General features: G+C 49.4%; 1 protein-coding gene across 7 annotated transcripts; it reads left to right on the forward strand.

Moving 5' to 3' along the window:
• The first annotated feature begins 1730 nt into the window (after positions 1-1730).
• Positions 1731-15518, forward strand: LOC123383674 (zinc finger protein 275). 7 transcript variants are annotated; one of them, XM_045051647.1, is made up of 6 exons: positions 8988-11670; positions 12134-12242; positions 12710-12780; positions 13007-13095; positions 13408-14525; positions 14846-15518. In XM_045051647.1, the coding sequence occupies exons 5-6, from the start codon at positions 13466-13468 to the stop codon at positions 14881-14883; spliced, it is 1098 nt and encodes a 365-aa protein (XP_044907582.1). In that variant the 5' UTR covers positions 8988-11670; positions 12134-12242; positions 12710-12780; positions 13007-13095; positions 13408-13465; the 3' UTR covers positions 14884-15518. The 7 variants fall into 7 exon arrangements, with proteins under 7 accessions (XP_044907576.1, XP_044907581.1, XP_044907582.1 ...); XM_045051641.1 differs by lacking the exon at positions 8988-11670 and adding an exon at positions 1731-1861 and having other exon boundaries at positions 13408-15518; XM_045051642.1 differs by having other exon boundaries at positions 8993-11670; positions 13004-13095; positions 13408-15518.
• Positions 15519-18786: the final 3268 nt, after the last annotated feature.

Genomic DNA, 18786 nt, shown 5'->3' on the forward strand with positions numbered 1-18786 from the left:
CAAACAGTAAACAGGTATCCATCTCTAGTTAATGCTATGCATGCTGAGGTGTTTAGAGGTGAAGCATACTGATGTGTGCAGCGTGCTCTGAAATGTATCAGTAAATTAAGGATGACCTTACAATCAAACAAGTAGAGCATAAGGCTAATTGTAGGATATTGGTGATTGGTACCTGGGTACAGATCTTTGAATTGATCCATATGTTGCAAAGCTGTCATAATAAAATCTGAAGGAAAATAAGAAAAAAGTTGTTAACATCTAAAATGGTTACAAGAATATTTAAGAAGTCGGTTATCACTGGGGTGCCAGGGTGGCTCACTCCGTTAAGCATCTGACTCTTGATTTCGGCACCTGTCAGGTAAGTTCGAGCCCTGTGTAAGGGCTCTGACGGCACAGAGCCTGCTTGAGATTCTCTCTCTCCCTTTCTCTCTCTGCCCCTCCCCTTCTCTCTCTGTCTCCTTCTTAAAGTAAAAAAAAAATAAACCTTAAAAAGAAGTTGGTTATCATTATCACTAATAAAGCATTAAATGCTTATTAATAAGGAATAAAGAAAAATGTTAAATCGTGTCCTTCAGACTCAATTTCAAGTGCCAGCTTCACCCCACCTGTGTGGCTCTTTCTTTCCCTTGGCTTACTACACTTCAGCATTTTCCTTTTGATCCTAGGATATACCCAATTTGTTCTTGACACATGGTCTTTGCAGTTGCTGTCCCTTTTGCCTGAAGATGTCCTTCCTCTCTTCCCATGGTTGAGTCCTTGTCATTGAAGCCTCATATCAATGGTAGCCTCACCCAATTCCTCCACCCATCACTCCCAAACGTCACCTTAAATGATGCTCTTTACAGTTCTTATCACTCTTATGCATTTTATGTTGATCCTTGTTAATTATAGTCTTCCTTAGGAAACAAGAGTCTTCAAGGAAGCACTAACGGGCTTAGCACACTGCAGGGCAGGGCAGCAGCTTCCTAGATTTCAAATGACTGGCAGCGAATTCTTCTGGAACTGGCTGTCACTACTTGCAGCGCTTCCCCCCCCCCAACCCCCATCGAAGAATCCTGTTGGTTTTTCTTCATAGTATGACCTATTTTGAAATTAAGTCAAATGCCTTTCCCCTCTACCCTTATTCCCACATGGGTGCGCGCCTACACACACACACACACACACACACACACACACACACACACACACACACACGAGCTTTTGGCGCCAAATACGCACCCCCTGAGGGCAGGGATCCGGCCTGGTTTTGCTCACAGCTGTATTCTTACTGCCTGGCACAGTAAGGGCTCACAACGGCATTGGTGACTCAGTAAGGAGCTTTGACCCCTCACGTGAGATCTGGCTTTGCTCTGCTTCGCTTTCGGTTCCCGTCCCCCCACCGTCACTAGCATCCAGAAGGCGTCCGAGGGGGCAGGGTTCTTTCCATTGCTTCGTTCCTTCTTTCATGGGCTGGTTGCTTCGTTCGATCACTCATTCATTCATTCATTCATGCATTCATTCATTCACTCACTCATTACCACATTCATTCCACTCCTCCCTCCTCCACTTAGGAATCAGGCCCGCACGCGCAGATCCCCCGCAGTCGCGCCCGCCCCTCCCCCTGGGTCTCAGCCCCGCCCCCGCCCCGCCCCGCCCCCTCTCCGGGCCAATTGGGGCTGGCTGACCGGGCGGGGCCGGGCCGGGGCGGGCCTTGCTCCCCCACTACCCCCGGCTGCGCCCGCGGCTCCGGAAACGCACCGCGGGGCTGCTGGGCTCAGCCGGGCGCGGGCGGCTCCGTGGCGTTTCCTGCCACGCCGGGCCTGCCTGGGCCGCGCCAACGCCGCTCCGCCGAGGTCCGCGCGTCGGCCGCCACGGGGCCGGGGTGAGCGTGAGGGCCACGGGAGGATGTGCGCAGGGCGCGGGAGGGTGTGCAGGATTGGGCTGATCGTTTGGGCCACGGGAGGATTCGCAGGGGGGCGGCCTGGGAGAGTGCGCGAAGCTAGGGTGAGTGTTCCGCAGAGTGTGCGGTGGGGGGCGGCCAAGCGTTTTTTGGGGGGCGCCTCGGGGCCCGCTCGGCCCTGAGGCCATCCAGAGTGAAGGACGAGTCTCATATGGCGGGTACGAGGAGGCCCGAAGGCCTTCTCGCGGGGGCCGGCTTTCGGAGCGGGAATCACAGATGTGCCGAGGCCTACGCTGCTTTTGAGGGGACACGAGGAAGTGGGAACTGGTCGTTATGGGAAGGAGGGGACCCCTGCGCCAGCGCAATGGAGGCTAAGGGGGAGGGGGCGTTGGGAAGGTTAAAGGGCTTTTACCCGGTCTGGGGGAGGGGCTGAGACGCAGTCAGGGGCGCTGGATGGATGAGCTGAGGACGGTTCCTGCTGATGGAGTTCCTCCTTTTCTTCTGGGTGGGGGTTGAGCCTCAGGATGGCGGGGAGGGATGGGGGACTGGCCCAGAGTCCAAGAACTGTGAGGGAGCGCAAGGGGGGGCAGCCCTTGCTGTGTGAAGATGAGCTCCAGGCTCTGGGTCTGAACAGGGCTTTTTCTGTCACCCTTCTGGGGGCCATATCTCCTGCTCCTGTGCCCCCCCCCCCCTTTAAACTCCTTTGCTTTGCTGCTCTACTCTAGTCTATATTTGGTGATTAATTACATGGTCTTTTTCCATCCTTACCCCCCACCAAACACACGCTTGCCTGCGCCCCAAAGTCCCATGGTCCCATTACCCCACAACACAAACACCAAACCGCCCAAACCCCCCCACCCCCCCAAAAAGAAAATCAGTGCCCTCTTCCCGGGAGGTCCCACCCTGTTTCAACTGACGCCCTCCAGCCAGCGTTGGCCTAGCCTGGCTGCCAGCCCCCTCCGGTCTCTTTGGTCAGTGAAATATTTTTCTCTTAAACCTCAAGCCCGACATTTTTCCTTTACCAAAGGATTTCAGATGAGATTGCCAGAACAGCACCCCCTCTGGGTACTAATGCTGCCTCACCCCATTCCCCATCCTCCCTCCCCCATTGAGCCTTTAAGTAGAAGCAGCTTGCACCAAGTGCCTTGCACAGTCCCAGTCCATTCCCAAAAATGTCCCTGGGATCTATGTTTAGAATCCTGGATGAGCAGTGATTTTCAGCCTTCTTTGGGTGAGAGACCCTTGGAAAATCACTAGAAAGTGTGAATTCTCTTCCGAGAAGTCTGAACAATCAGCCAAAGACAGTTGGGATCCCATACTGGAGGCCTCACAGGCCAGAGTCCTGTCTTCTGAGTGCTGGAGGTGAGGAAGACACCAGATACATAGACACCCCCAGCAAACAACAAAGCGCACCCATATCTCACCGTCGTCCCCGCCTCGCCATAATCCCACACCTCCTACTCGCTCGCTTTTTTCCGACCAGACCTCGTCCCGCCGCGCCTTGGCAAACCCCTTGCGTGCTTACGGGTCCCATCAAATCAAACAATCAATAGCAACCCAACAAAACAAACCCGACCGCACCTATCGTCTACAGAAACCATCTACCGGCTGGGCCACTCAACAAGAACCAGCGTTGGCCTAGCCTGGCTGCCAGCCCCCTCCGGTCTCTTTGGTCAGTGAAATATTTTCTCTTAAACCTCAAGCCCGACATTTTTTCCTTTACCAAAGGATTTCAGATGAGATTGCCAGAACAGCACCCCCTGGGTACTAATGCTGCCTCACCCCATTCCCCATCCTCCCTCCCCCATTGAGCCTTTAAGTAGAAGCAGCTTGCACCGTGCCTTGCACAGTCCAGTCCATTCCCCAAAAATGTCCCTGGATCTATGTTTAGAATCCTGATGAGCAGTGATTTTCAGCCTTCTTTGGGTGAGAGACCCCTTGGAAAATCACTAGAAAGTGTGAATTCTCTTCCGAGAAGTCTGACAATCAGCAAAGACAGTGGGATCCCATACTGGAGGCTCACAGGCCAGAGTCCTGTCTTCTGAGTGCTGGAGGTGAGGAAGACTCCAGATTCTAGACAGGCCCAGCACTAACAAAGCGCAGCTCCACATTCCAGTCCCAAGAGTGCTGGTTGAAAATGCAGATTCCTTGGCCCCACCCACACCTGCTACTCTGCCCTTTGAGTTCTTGGCAAACCCCAAGCCAGGGTTCTAACACATTGATCTAGCCCTGCTCCTAACCTGCCTGGGCTCCCCAAATGAGCAGCCCCCATACCCATGTAGAATCTCTCATATCCAGGGCAATGTAACCTAAATGAATCTAAACTTCACAATTTATTTTGATTTTTAGTAAGATGCCATGCGTCTTCTTGGGGAAAGGGCAACATAAACCTTTCCTCAGTTAAGTACAACAAACACTACAAAATCCCCTTCTGGTCTACCTTCTGGCTTTTTATAGAAGGAAAAGAAAACAGAAACCTAAACAGAGAGGGACAGGTGCCCAGGCAAAGTGAGAGAGGAAAACTGGAGAAGATGGAGACAGATGCCTCCCACCCACGCACACGGAAAAAAGACACACACAGACACAAACATCCCAAGAGAAACAGACTTTCCTGGTGAAACACCCTCTCTTGGCCCTTTAGGATTCTGCCACTTCTAGCAACAGCGTGCTTGCACGGTACAGGCTGGGCCCAAACAAGGCCTTCATGGCCACATCCTGACGAGACAAGTTGAGAGCATGTGAAGGCCAGGCTCAGCTCCAGCCCAGAGGCTCGGGTCAGCGTCCTGGCCCTTGCCTGGCCGGGGTGGATCAGGATCTCGGCAGTGTGTGTTGTCTCGGTCTGTCCTTTGGTTAAGTACTCATGACCCAAACAGACACGTTCTCGGAAGGTGCATCCAAGTCTGCTTCTGTCCCCCCAAATTATTTCAGTCTAACAGGTGGGACCTTTCCTGCCTGACTTATCGCTCAGAATTGTCCCAAGACACAATGAGCCATCCTGGTATGTCTCTTTTGGGTAAGTCTGGGTGTTTACAGACCACGTCTGCTGGCCTTAAAGCTGGTCATGCTGTTAGGGTGAGGATGCCCACGGTGAGGATGCAAGATGGTGTGAAATATTCTTTGCATTCTAGAAGTGCTTGTATTTTCATGTATGTCAGTGTCACTAAACCGTCTTTGCCCACAGACAATTCTCAGTCTAAGCAACAAGACTCAAAGGAAAACAGATCTCTAATAAGGAGAATTGGGAATCTAGGTAATCATTTGAATGGGACAGAAAGCTGCAGGCACCCATCTGAATTAGATGCTGAAGAGCGAGGTCTCTTGTCTGACCTATAAAGACACCCTCCAGGGCATTTTTGCTCTGGCCCAGAACTGAACTGAACACCATGAGCTACCTATTGTCTTCCAGGGCCTGAGGACATTCTGCTACAGGTCCTTATTTAGATGTTCCAGGGAGTCCAGGTATTTCTGGCACCCCTTAGAAGTTTCTAGAAGCTGCCAGATAGATCTAGTTTGGGTGGCCTTGCTACCTCACCCCTGCTCCACTGCACAGGGAAAAACAGTACCTGCTAGGGAGGTTGCATGGCTGTTTGTGCCACAGACTTGGTCAAACACTGATCTTTCAGGCTCAGAAGCGACCCTTAGTAGTAGCCAGACATCCTGAGGAGGGATTCTGAGCTCAAATGCAACCAGAAGACACCTAATTATTCACTACCTTTTTTTTTGACATGGGTTATTTTTTGTCTCCATTGAATTCAACTCTTAATTTCTGTTCTTTCATATCAGAGAGGAATGATTATTCTGGTTCTCTGAATGTTGCTGGTTCTATACAGAAAATTCTACATAAGTAAGTTGACTAAAATTTACATTGCCATCTAAAGTACATATCAGGGCTATTTCTGCACTCACATGAGCTCTCATGTTGTAGAATACATTATTCAGCTTGTCAGGCACTGGATTAGCATTGAGAGGATTTCCCTGTGCTCATCAAGCAGCTGCATGCAGTGTCTAGGGTGGAATCTGCAGTCAACCTTTGATAGGGCCTTCACTCTCAGGGAGCATATAGTCATTAGACCACACTTCAGATCACACTTAAAGAAGAAAGATAATATTACTTATATTAAGAGGCAGAGATTTGCCCCATGTCAGGCTCAATGCTGACTGCGTGGAGCCTGCTTGGGGTTCTCTCTCTCCATCTGTCCGTCTGCTACAGGTCCTTCGTTACATTCAGTAACTGCCTGTTCTCTGGATACAGCCTGGTGTTAGAAGGCTGCCTATTTCTTTTCTCTGGTGTGGCTCAAAAAGTCTTAAATCTTAGGAGCTGGACCTTAGGCAAGTTACTTAAGCTTTTGGATCTATGACTCTCTTCTGTGTAAAATGGAGGTGGTAATAACTATAGGTTGCAATAATGAAATTATGTGAAGGGAAGGAGAAGCACAGTAGCAAACACATAGTAGGTGCTCTGTAACTGAAGGTTTGCACCATTTAACATGCCCCTCCCCCCATAGTTCATCCCGTGTCTACTCAGTGCCAGGGGCTCCTAGAGATGCTGGGGATTCCAGGGGTGACCAAGAAAGAGCAGGTCTCTCTCCTGTGGGAGGTGACATTTCTCCTGGGGAGTCAGGTAAAAACAATTTCAGAGGATTTTTAGGTAGTGAAAAGTGTTATGAGTACATCGTGATAGGACTGGAGAGTGAAGACACTTTGAGGAGGTTGACACTTGAATGAGGCCTAAATTCTTAGAAGGAACCTCCTGTGGCATGTTCAGAGCCCTGAGGGGCATCACCTTGGCATATTTAGGACAGAATGAATGCCAGAGTGTCTGGAAGGAATGACTAAGATGCGGGATGAAGGATATGGGCCTGGTGGCCTGGGCCAGGGTCTTTTTAAGGAGTTAAGGCCTTAGGTCTTTGGCTTGAGGACAGTGAGACAAGTTTATAACAGGCCATCTTTCTCAGAAGGTAAATGTGAGCTATTCTGTCCATTCCACTTGTGAGCAAAAGCTCAATGTCAATGGAAGTGAACTTTTTCAATGAATTATATAAGTAATCTCTGACCAGTTTGTTTTGTATTGGAAGTCAAAGTCAAACCAGACATCAAATATATACCAGGAAGAATCCAACTGCCCAGAGGGGGCCCTACCCAGGTGACAGTGGGACATGGAGGGCTTGGCTGCTGGGTACCTAGGGCTTCACTCACACACCAAGGAACCACCCGTGCTGGGCAGTGGGTTAAAGATGGGAATGGGGCTTCTGTGGACATTTAGACCATAGGAGGCCTTCTGCTCTCACCCGTGCATGGCACTGAGAACCTGGGGAGATGACCCCAGGAAGTCCCAATCCCATGGTCCTATCTCTAAGCTTTCTGGAACTGCCCACACATTCCTAGCAGCCCTTTCCCCTGTATCTACCTTGACCATGTCAGTATCTCAGGATGTTGCTCAGCAACCAGGGCCATTCCCCATTGTCTCTCTGGCCTTAGCCCTGCACTCTTGCATGCTGAGCATCTTTCTTATCTAAAGTCTACCCAAATCTTTTAAAATTGTTATTCTTTTCTGATTACCAAAGAAATACAGCTTGGTCACTAAAAATTCACATGTTGCAGAAACAGAAAGCAGAAGACCATTCTAAACCCAGACTCTTCTCCAGTGTGGCACATGTTACAGTATAGGTGTGCTCATTTCAGCTACAAGTCACTCTGTTTATTCCTTTTTTTCTCCTAAAATGCAAATATATACTTAGCAAGTCACTCCCCTTCCCCTACGCTCTTTGGAGTTTTTAATAAACAGTTACTGTCGGTCTACATCTTCTATGAAGGATTTGCATTTTTGTAATCTGCATGTCATCCATATTGGCCACCTGTTGATTTTTTTTGCATTTTTTTTCTTGTTTTCTACCACTTGTTGATTTTATGTTCAAGATCTCCAGTTTTCTTCCTGCTCTGAGTTCTAGGACTCTTCAGTAAGGTCTCCTGAATACTGCACCACATTCACCATTCACCCTCTCTTCTTATTTTGGTCCTTGGGATTATTTAGACCCATAGTATATTGTTTTCCATCGTTTTATTTTTCACCTATCTATGTCTTTACATTTAAGGCCTTTATATGTAAAGCTTCTTATAGACATCATAAAGTTGAGTATTGTTTTTTTAATGCAGTCTAATAACCTCTGCCTTTCAATTGGAGTGTTTAGTCCATTTACATTTAACTTAATTATCCATGTGCTTGGATTTAAGTTTGCCATCCTGTTGTTTGTTTCTTTTTGTCCCATCTGTTCTTTTTCCTTTGTTTCCTTACCTTTCTTCTTTTGGATTTTTTTTTTTAGAATTGTATTTTATCTTCACTACTGGCTTATTAGCATGCATGAGAGTCTTGGAGGGCTTCCTAAAACACACAATCATATGTTTTACTTACACATATGTTTTAAAACCCCACACTACCTTAATATTATTATTGTTTTAAATGATCAGTTTTTTTTTTTAAAGATTTAAAAATAAAGTAGTGGGGGGTCCCTGGGTGACCCAGTCAGTTAAGCGTCCAACTCTTGGTTTTGGTCAGGTCATGATCTCACAGTTCATGAGTTCAAGCCCTGCACTGGGTTCTGCACCAACAGTGCAGAGCCTGCTGGGAATTCTGTCTTTCCCCTCTCCCTCTGCCCCTGCCCTGCTTGCTTTCTTTCTCAAAATAAATAAACTTTTAAAAAGTAAATAAATATATATAAATAAAAATAAATGAGGTAGAAGTGTTTTCTACTTCCTCACATATTTACATTCCTGTTCTTCTTCATTCCTTTGAGTAGATCCAGGTTTCCATCAGTATCATTTTCCTTCACCTGAACAACTTTCTTTAATATGTCTCATAGTACAAGGGCGCCTGGGTGGCTCAGTCGGTTTAAGCACCTGACTTCAGCTCAGGTCAAGATCTCATGGTTTGTGAGTTCAAGCCCCACATCAGGGTCTCAGCGCAGAGCCTGCTTCAGATCCTCTGTCCCCTCCCCACATCCCACACCTCTCACCCCTCACCCTCCACCCCCCCCCCCCCGCTTCTCTGCCCTTCCCCTGCTCACGTGCACACTCTCTCTCTCTCTCTCAAAATTAAATAAAAACATTTTTTAAAAATATGTCTCATAGTACAGGTCTGCTGGTGACCAATTCTCTCAGTGTTTTGTCTCAAAAGATTTTATTTGCCTTCATTTTTAAAGAGTATTTTCCATGAATATAGGATTCTAGGTTGGCAGGGTTTTTTTTTTTCCTTTAGCACTTTAAAAATGTCATTCAGTTGTTTGATGGCTTGCAAATTTTCTGATAAGAAGTTACTCTTTGTGCCTCTGTAAAGAACAGGTCGTCCCCACCCCCCACCCCCCACAGCTGCTCTAAGATTTTTCTCTTTATCACACTAGTTTTCAGCAATTTCATTATGGTGTGTTTTGGTGTATGTGTGTGGTTTTTTTGGTTTTGTTGTTTGTGTGTTTAGTCTGCATAGGGATTGGTTCTCATCAAATTTGAGGGAAAAATTCCAGCCATCATTTTTTCAACTATATTTTTATCCTTTTCCCTCTTTTCCTCATCTCAGATTCCAATCACATATGTGTTAGGTGCTTTTCTGTTATCCCAGGTCACTGAGACTGTTTTTTAAATATCTTTTTTTTCTTTCTGATCTTCACTTGGGATAGTTCCTATTGCTATGTCCTCAAGTTTTCTAATATTGGAGGGGAGGGGATTCATTGTCTAATCTGCTGTTAATCACATCCAGTGAAATTTTTATTTTAACTGTCATAGTTTTCACCTCCAGAAGTCCCATTTGGATCTTGTTTATATTGCCCATTTTTTTCATTATGTTTCTGTTTTTCTTTCAATACTTATCCATAGTTAAACTAGCTGTTATCCTTGTCTGTAAGTTTCATTTTTGAGTGTTTCCTATTGACATGATTTTCCTTGCCATGGGTCACATTTTCCTGCTTCTTGGCATTTCAGTAATTTTTTTCTTGGATGTTGGACATCATAGAGATTATATTGTTGAGTGTCTAGATTTTGTTGTTTCACTTTGAGAAGTGTTGGACTTCCTTTTTGGGAGGTAGTTATTTATGGAACAGCTTCATCACGTTGAAGCTTATTTCTAAGCTTTTCTAGAGCAGGTTCAGGGTAGCTGTGACTCCAGGGGTCAGTCAGTCGTACTACAAGGCCTGGCCCCTCTGATTCTATACTGAATGCCCTCGGTGATCACGGAGGACTCTCTACCCTGGCTGGTTGGATACTGAACATCTCCCTACCTTTGTGTGTCCTGGAAATTGTTCAGCTTAAAGCTTCCTGGTCATTCTTTTCCTAGTCTTTGGGAGTTTTATTATGCACGCATGTTAGGAAAAGTTCAAGGGGAGCCTTCTGCTGATTTTTTGGAGCTCGTTTTTCCTGCATAGCTCCCTCCTTTCTGGAACTGTGTTCTGCAGCCTCTAGCTGCATCAGCTGCCCCAAATGCTAGTCTGTGTCTTGATGGAGCCACCAAGCTCTGTTTGAGTCCCCCCCTTCCCTACACTCTCAGTCTGGCAGTTGCCTCTAGGCAGAGCCGGGGCAATGATAAGGCTCATCTCCATTGTGTTTCTTCTGTTGGGATCATGATCCAGCACTTCCTGCTGTCCAATGTCTGAAAACTTGTTTCACAGCTATTTTGTCCAGTTGTCTACTTGTTTATGGCAGGACATCATCTGTTCCTTGTTACTCTATCATGACCAGAAGTGGAAGTCTCTGTCTATCCCTTTTAATATAATATCTAATTTTATGCAAAAGTCTTTCTGGAGTATCTGGGTTTTCTACTCCGTGAGCTACTGGAAAAATGCCTCCTCAGTCAGGTCTGGATTGAATTGAATTGACTTGATATCAGAACAGAAACCATAATCCTGTTTCTTTGAACTCACTGAAATGGGAGGCCTATGATGCATACACGTTTGTGGTATCTTAATTACAATATTTCACATATTTTGCAATCTGGGAGAAAAAGGTAAATTGTACATATCGTTCAGATCTTTTATTTAGCAGCTTGGTATTTGAAGATCTTTTCTTTGCAGCTTCTTTTTTTCCAGCAATTTTGTTCAACTTTTCATTTTGTCAGACATACCACAGAAATGGTCTCGTCTGCATCTCTCTCGCTGTCACCTGGTTCATTGTTTCAGTTGAATGGGGTATGGCCTCTAAAGGGCCTTGCTTCTGGTCAAGAAGACATAGCTTCTCTTGCCTCCAGTGGCCCAATCTGGTTTTTCTGTTGCCCCTACAAAGTTGGAAAGGTCTCTCACTTCTCACTTAGTTAGTTCTTCTGATATTCTTTTGGGGAAGCTTCGTTCCTGGGCAGTGTGAGCACTGACCTCTTTGAGGCCGGCTGCTAAGGAAACCTGCGGCCGGCCTGTCTCTGAGAGTCAGTCTCGCTACCATTCGTTCTGCATCTGTGTCTATATTCTCTGGGCTGTTCCTGGGCCAACATTCATTCGTTTTGTTTGGGTTCTCTCTGGCCTGCCTGTATTCTCTGCTAGCCTGTTTTCTCCACTGTTTGGGGTCTGTTTTCTTAGGCATACCTGTGGCTCCGGCTTGTCACTCAGCTGCTGTGCAAGAGAAGACTGAATAAGATTTAAAACCAGGGAAAAGGAAATCACTAGTCTTGTCCTAGGTGACCCAGAGACAGGGCTATTGTCACTCATGGCTCTTTTCACTTTCCTTAGCTCTGCCTGCCCCTCCAGGGTCTTGCCCTTCCCCAGGATGGACCCCCAGGAAACCAGGTCCCGGCAGGCCCTCTTGAGACCCTTGAGGCCCAGGTGAGCTGTGCTTCCCCCTGCCTGGCTTGGGAAACTGTCACTGCTCCCTGAGTCTGCCTTAGCCTCTACCTCTTTTCCCAGCATGACACACTACAGGACTTGAACCCTGCTGCTGCCTTCCATCCCTCTGCTGTCCTCCTCAGAGTCTACCAAGAAACGGGTACCTGCTGGGCCTGTAATTCCCATTATGCTGGTGCGGGAGCTGCATTTCAATCCAGGAAAGTGATTGAACTGGGGTCTCTTGGGAAGACAGTGGGAGGCCAAAGCGAAGGCCATGGCCCAGGTCTTCTGGTGCTTGGTTAGATTCTCTTTCCAGGATTTCTTGATGCTTGTGCTTAGATCTCCACGCTAGCGATGCACATCTACTCCAGACCCTCACCTCTTATCCCTGCTGTTACTAGTGCTGCCCCTGCCTCATTCTAGAATGCACAGAAGGACTGCTTATCCCTGGGAATTCTTACAGGATTCAGTGACATTTGATGACGTGGCCCAGTACCTCACAAAAAAGGAGTGCCTGAGACTGGACGCTGAGCAGAGGACACTGGCATACTACAGGAATGTGAACTCCGTGGGTAAGGATGCCCCCGGCCCTCCACCAGCTTCCCCACAGCTTCGTGGTCCTGTGCAGCTGAGTGAGGGTTGAGGAGCACCTGGATTACCCCTGCACAACCTTGCCTTCTGGGGGCTTATGCCCCCCTACCCTAGGGATCAGCTGTAAGAAAATGCAAAGGGTCTGCCAACCCTCACCATTTCAAATTGGCAGGGCCCCCTCCCAACTCCTAAGGGCATGGAAAGAAGCCTCCTCAGGTTTTTACTGGGAAAGAAATTAGAACAAGGTGGCCACTATCATTTGGAAAACTTTTTTTTTTTTAATCCTAAATTGCACAAAAACTGAATGGCCATTTTATTACAGTTTGTTGTGGAGAGAGAGATTGGCACGGCAAGGCCCTATGCCCTGTTGAGGGCTGCACATGGTGGGAGGGGCGAGACTGCTGAGTCAGTTTGGGAGTCGTGGAACAGTAGGACTTTCCATTTGCAGGCACTGAGGAGTGTGAACAGGCAGAAAGGGAGGACCAGCTCTTCACAACAAGTCCCTGGCACTCCACCCAGGTGGGCCCAGACTCTGCCTCATCCAGTCTCTGGCGGGAGCCAGCCCTTGGGAAAGGGCAGGGATGAATGAGTTGCCTGAGGGCACAGCCAAGCTACGTATGCTTGGTGGATTAAAAGAGTTTTGACTTTGAAGGCCATGCGCCCCGCTCCCCCCCCCCACCCACCCGGCTGTGTTCTGATGGCATCTTTGGCTGCCACCAAAACCCTTTTCCTTTTCCGCCAGCAGGAGTTCCTGTTTTGATTGCCGCCTGGCTCCTCACCTGGTACAAGGCCACGTGGTGCTGGCATCTGAGCCATCCCTGAACACAGACTGAGGTAAGCATTCCGCCGAGTGCAAAAGAGCCCTGGAAAGTGCGAAGAAACTGTGGAGGAGGCCCCCGCCGAGCCTTTGGGGAGGGGGTGTGGCTGCTTCTCAGTCACAGGAGGGGAGACCTCCTCAGCACCCCTTTGGTAGGGGGCGTCCAGCAGTGATACCTTTCTGCCCCTTTCCTCTGTAGTCCTTGCTTCTGGTTGGATGGGCACTGGCCACCTTGCTGCGTGGTCTCTGGGCCCTGTGCTCAGCAGCTGTCTCAGGAGGAAGGTGATTGTTGACCAAGGAAAGTAACCTCCTTCCCTCCTCCTCTGCAGAGTACAGTGTCTTGCGGTGCCCATCTCCAAAAGCATCTTGGTGACACAACAGCAGAGAATGGGTGAAGACGCTCAGCCCCAGGAGATGGCGTCCACCAGCTCCCCGATGGCCGGTGCACCCAGCCCTGAGGTCAAACAGAGCAGAGACTTGGAGGGGAGTGGGGGGAGCCCCCAGAACCTGCCCATAGAACATCACTTTGCATGTAAGGAGTGTGGGGATGCCTTTCGGCTCAAGGTCCTCCTTGTGCAGCACCAGAGAATTCACAGCGAGGAGAAGGGCTGGGAGTGTGGCGATTGCGGGAGGGTCTTCAGGGGCGTCTCTGAGTTCAACGAGCACCGGAAGAGCCACGTGGCTGCAGAGCCCCAGCCAGGGCCCAGCCGAGCGCCGGAAGATGCCATGGAGGAAAGGGAGCAAATGGAGAGGGAGGCGAAGCCCTTCGAGTGTGAGGAATGTGGGAAGAGATTCAAGAAGAACGCGGGCCTCAGTCAGCACCTGCGCGTCCACAGCAGAGAGAAGCCGTTTGACTGCGAGGAGTGTGGGCGGTCCTTCAAGGTGAGCACCCACCTCTTTCGCCATCAGAAGCTCCACACTTCCGAAAAGCCGTTCGCCTGCAAGGCATGCGGCAGGGAGTTCCTGGATCGCCAGGAGCTCCTCAAGCACCAGCGCGTGCACACCGGCCACCTGCCCTTCGACTGTGACGACTGCGGCAAGTCCTTTCGGGGTGTCAACGGCCTGGCCGAACACCAGCGCATCCACAGTGGGGCCAAGCCCTATGGGTGTCCCCACTGCGGCAAGCTCTTCCGGAGGAGCTCGGAGCTCACCAAGCACCGCCGGATCCACACGGGCGAGAAGCCCTACGAGTGTGGCCAGTGCGGCAAGGCCTTCCGGCAGAGCTCCAGCCTCCTGGAGCACCAGCGCATCCACACCGGGGAGCGGCCCTACGGCTGTGGCGACTGCGGCAAGGCCTTCCGGGGGCCCTCCGACCTGATCAAGCACCGGCGGATCCACAGCGGACTGAAACCCTACGAGTGTGACAAATGCGGGAAGGCCTTCCGACGGAGCTCCGGCCTGAGTCGCCACCGGAGGACCCACAGCGGAGCGAGACGCTGCGAGTGCAGTGAGTGTGGCCGCGTGTTCAAGAGGCGGGCGGCACTGCAGAAGCATCAGCCAACCCACCATGACTAGACGAGGCCCCGAGGCCCACGGCCCCATGGCCCCAAGGCCGGCGGGGGCTTCCCGCAGGGGGCGAGTCCCTAGAGGGGAGGGCAGAGTCAAAGGAGATGACCAGTTTTGTAGCACTTATGTGTGTTCTCGTCCGGAAGGTTGAACCCAATTTATACCGTCACCAGCAATTTATAAGTGCACACGTTTCCCATTTTGCCTGTTGAGAGTTGCTTCTACGACATTCTAATTTATTTTGACTCGTTTAACTGGCAGGAAGTACCCTCAAGGTATTTGACATCCACGGGCCTTGAAGCAGGAGAAGGAGAGAAGAGACACCTGCCTGCGGGGGTGAAGGGGCTCGCAGGACCTCTTCTCCAGGCCGCTCCCTCAGGAGCGACTCAATGACGGCCTCCGTGTGACGGGACCCCAGCTCTCCTGGAGAGAACAAAGCCCCAGAGTCGTTTGGCCTACTTGAATTTATAAATTTTTAGGGATGTAAATAGAATACTCAAATGTCTTATAATATTTAATTTATTAATTCAGTTATACATGCATATTGTAAATCACATACTACATAGAATAATATATTAATTTAGAAAAGCCACCTGTTTTTCCCTCACTCCATTCCACAAGATCATTTTATCCTAAAGCCTCACACGCAACTCTAACCTCACCATCTTCCCCAACCTCGCAGCCCCCTCTTGAGTCATCCAACAGTTTCAAAGCACATCCAATGGCTTCAACTCATCCAAGCTGTGTGCCATGTAGCACTGTGACAATCCCTGCACAAAGCTCTCGCTAGAAGTTTCCTCCCAAGCCATAAGTACCTGTTCACATAACATTAGGACGATTGTTGGTTTCTTCAATTTGTCCTGTAGCCCTACAACATAACCACTTGATGTGTTTGCCTTTTCAAATGACCTTTAAAAGACTTTTTTGAAGCATCTATAACTTGTCATTGTGAGGTCATACTCTTAGGAATAAGTACTGAATCTGGGTTACGTTTCTTTTGCATCCATTTTTCTTGAACCAGTTCATTCCAGTGACTTCCACGTGTGTCCAAAACTAGCATCGGTTGGGGTCTGTTCCAGGCTAATAGGTCTTGTCCTCAAGCAGCACTGTTTTCTTCAGAATTAAATAGCTGAGGGCACCCCCGTAACAGGGACGTCTCCAGGACTCAAGTATAAGGTGATGCCTCTTGTTCGGGAATGGTAGCCTCTCATACAGAGCCAGCCCTCTGTTTCGAGCTCTGTAAAACAGGGGCGATCCCAGGACTACCCCTAAGGTTATCATGGGAACTGTGATGCCACGCCTGGCCCGAAGGCACACACTCAGTGAAGGTCATCTCCTGTCATCACCATAATTATTGCCGTCATCCTGTGACTCATTAGTACCAGAACTGGGGATGGACCCAGGCCTCCTGACTCCTAGTCTCATCTTCTTTCTCTCGTGCAATGACTTAAATACTGTTCCTGTTTCCTTGCATGCAAACCGTACGTTCATCTCCTTTGACCAGTTATCAAGTTACCTTTGGACATAATGACTTTATACAGCAGTCCTTTCTACATCGATTGTTATGGTCTCTTTTCCAGTTTTATTGCTTTGCTCTTTGGAGCAGTTTTATTACATTTTTGTTGTGCGAGCTCTTAATTTTTACATACCCGGGCATTCACTGTTGTCCGTGAAGCCGTAACTTTCATTGCTTCAGTAGTTAGATATGATGATGTTTTTTTCTAGAATTTTAATTACAAGTGAAAAGTTGAAAGCCCTGCCCCACCAGAAGGTGGATGCACCAGGTGGGCAGGCTGGATGGGAACGGGCCCTAGAAGCAGGCTCTCTCCTCATCCACGATGCGGACTCTGCATGTCTGTGGGCAGTACTTGACTATCCAACCTGGCCACTCAGACACGCGAGAGAAACTTCCATCTCGGATGGCCAGAACATTCTGACTGTTCCTCAGTATAGCCCTACCTGGCAGCAGCAGGGCTGGGCCTCAACTAGATCAATGGGGCGGTCCAAACGTGGTCTTGGCCACAGCTGGCTGTCCTCCAAGCTCCTGGGAGCTTTGGCCATGCCCAGCACGGATTCAGTGCCTGAGCAGCAGACCCACCAGAGACACATCTCCTCGAACACAAGAAGACTCACTTGACCGATGCTGTCATGTGGATTGCATCCTCCTCCTAGCGAGTGACTCTGGAACTAGAAAGAGGTCAGTTTGGTGGCTTTTGCTTTGGGCAACTAGGGGGAAATTCACCCACGTGTTCTGATGTTACCTCCCGCAGCCACACCCAAGGAGCAGCAGAGCAAAGGCTCGGAGAGGAACGGCGCCCCTCCGATGCCCGGTGTGGCCTGGTGATAGAAGCTGGCCACCACAGGCCTGGGCTGTGACTTGCAGCAGCCATGCCCGGGAGGGGTGTCAAAAGAAGGGTTTGGAGGGCACCGATGCCCTTCTGACGGCCTGTGTGGCACTAGAAATAGAAGCTGTCCGTCCCGGGGCCAGGCTGTGACTTCGACAGTCTCCCCCAGGGGGAACAGCAGCACGGGCTGGTGGCCAGAAACCTGGCCCCCGGTGGCCTGCAGAACCCCGCAGGTAGAAGCCAGCCATGCTGGGGCTGTGGTGTGACTTCCCAGCAGCCGTGCTTGGGGGGGCCTCTCGAGGGCCCACAGAGGAAGCATACGCTTCTGAGGGGCCCGCCAAGGCTGAGGCCGAGCTTCCTGGCAGGCACCATCTGGAAGAGCTCCTCAGGCCCCCATCCTGGGAAGCAGGGTCCCATGGCGACCCCTGTGACCTTAGCCAGAAGGTCCTCTGGAATGGCCCCCTGGGCAACAACGGTGGCTCTCTGTGACGTCTCCAGCCTGACCCTCAGGCTGGAGAGAAGCCAACAGCACCTGTTACATAGCAACTCTCCTTTTGCTCTGTGGGCTTCAGTTCTCGCAGTAGTTGTGAAACTGTGTCTGCCATCACCGCTTCCTTCGGCATCAGTTTTCTCTTTTCAAGCTGTCAGGACGTGTTTGACACCACTGTCATTCGGGAAAGAATTTGACATTCACGGGGGGCAAGTCTGGCAGCTTTCACTGGGAGCTCTCTGCCATTTCTTGCTTGTTCGCTAGCCATATGTCAGGTTTTATGAAGGATCCAGATACAGTATTAACTCAGAACCTAGCGTTGTCGTCACTGCTCCCTCTCTCCCAAGCCAGGACACGGCATCTTGGCATCCTGGCCGCCTGTCCTGCCCTCCTTGACTTTTTTTCCATTCCCCGTTCTATAATTTTCTCCCAAACCCTCTTCTAGAGTTAACACTAAAGACCGCATCTTCTCTGTCACTGTGTTTGCGGGTGAAGTCTGTGCTCTCTCTCCGGCGCAAGCAGTCTGTGGCTTTAACGTGTGTCCTGTAGTTGTGCCAAGTTCAGTTTTTGCCTCTGGTAACTTGGGGGTGGATTTCCTTGGCTTCTGTAGGTATACTGCTACATCAGATGCAAAATGTGATCAAGCTTCCTATTGTGTGGGCTCGTCTATGCATTTGTGTATCTACCTCATTTCATTTTTTCTTTCTAATCACCCGTATTTCTTTTGCAAGGGAAATGAAGAGCAGTTGGGTTACATAGAATGCCGACTCGCATTAGAAATATATCCTTTTCTTATATTCTGAAAGAAACCTTCCATTGCTTTTATTAAAGTTTTGAATACTTGCTGAAATTTTTAAATGAAAGTTCCTGTTTACCATTTTTGCTGCTTATTAAGATTAACTGTGTTGATTAGTTGTGTCTTACCCACTTCTGCATTTCCAGAATGAGCCCCACCCAATCACAGAGGGTACCTTTGTCTCACAGTGTTGGCATTCCACGTGCTCTGGGCTTCAGCCCTGTTGTGTGCCCTGTGACCCTCACTCCCCTTCCAGGCCACACTAATCAAACCAGAACTGAACACTTGACTCAAGGGCAGCACCTGGTCATCAGAGCTGGCTGGCAACGACAGGCTGGGCCTTTCGGGTTCTCTGTGAAGTGCAAACAAGAAAAACGAGAGAGAATCTTCTCGTTGGTATTGGAAAGAAGAGGGAGCCACACAGCATTTAGGGGAGTTGACCCGATAGGTGGCACCAGCTTGAAGATCCTGCTAAGCACTCCAGAGCTATCTCCCTGAGGCAGTCCACGCCCCATCATGTTCTTGGATTTCTGGCAACTGCCCTCACCAGTTCATTTGTGTCCCCACCAGA

This window comes from Felis catus, assembly GCF_018350175.1.
Source record: "Felis catus isolate Fca126 chromosome X unlocalized genomic scaffold, F.catus_Fca126_mat1.0 chrX_random_Un_scaffold_29-1, whole genome shotgun sequence".
Classification (NCBI taxonomy): Eukaryota; Metazoa; Chordata; class Mammalia; order Carnivora; family Felidae; genus Felis; species Felis catus.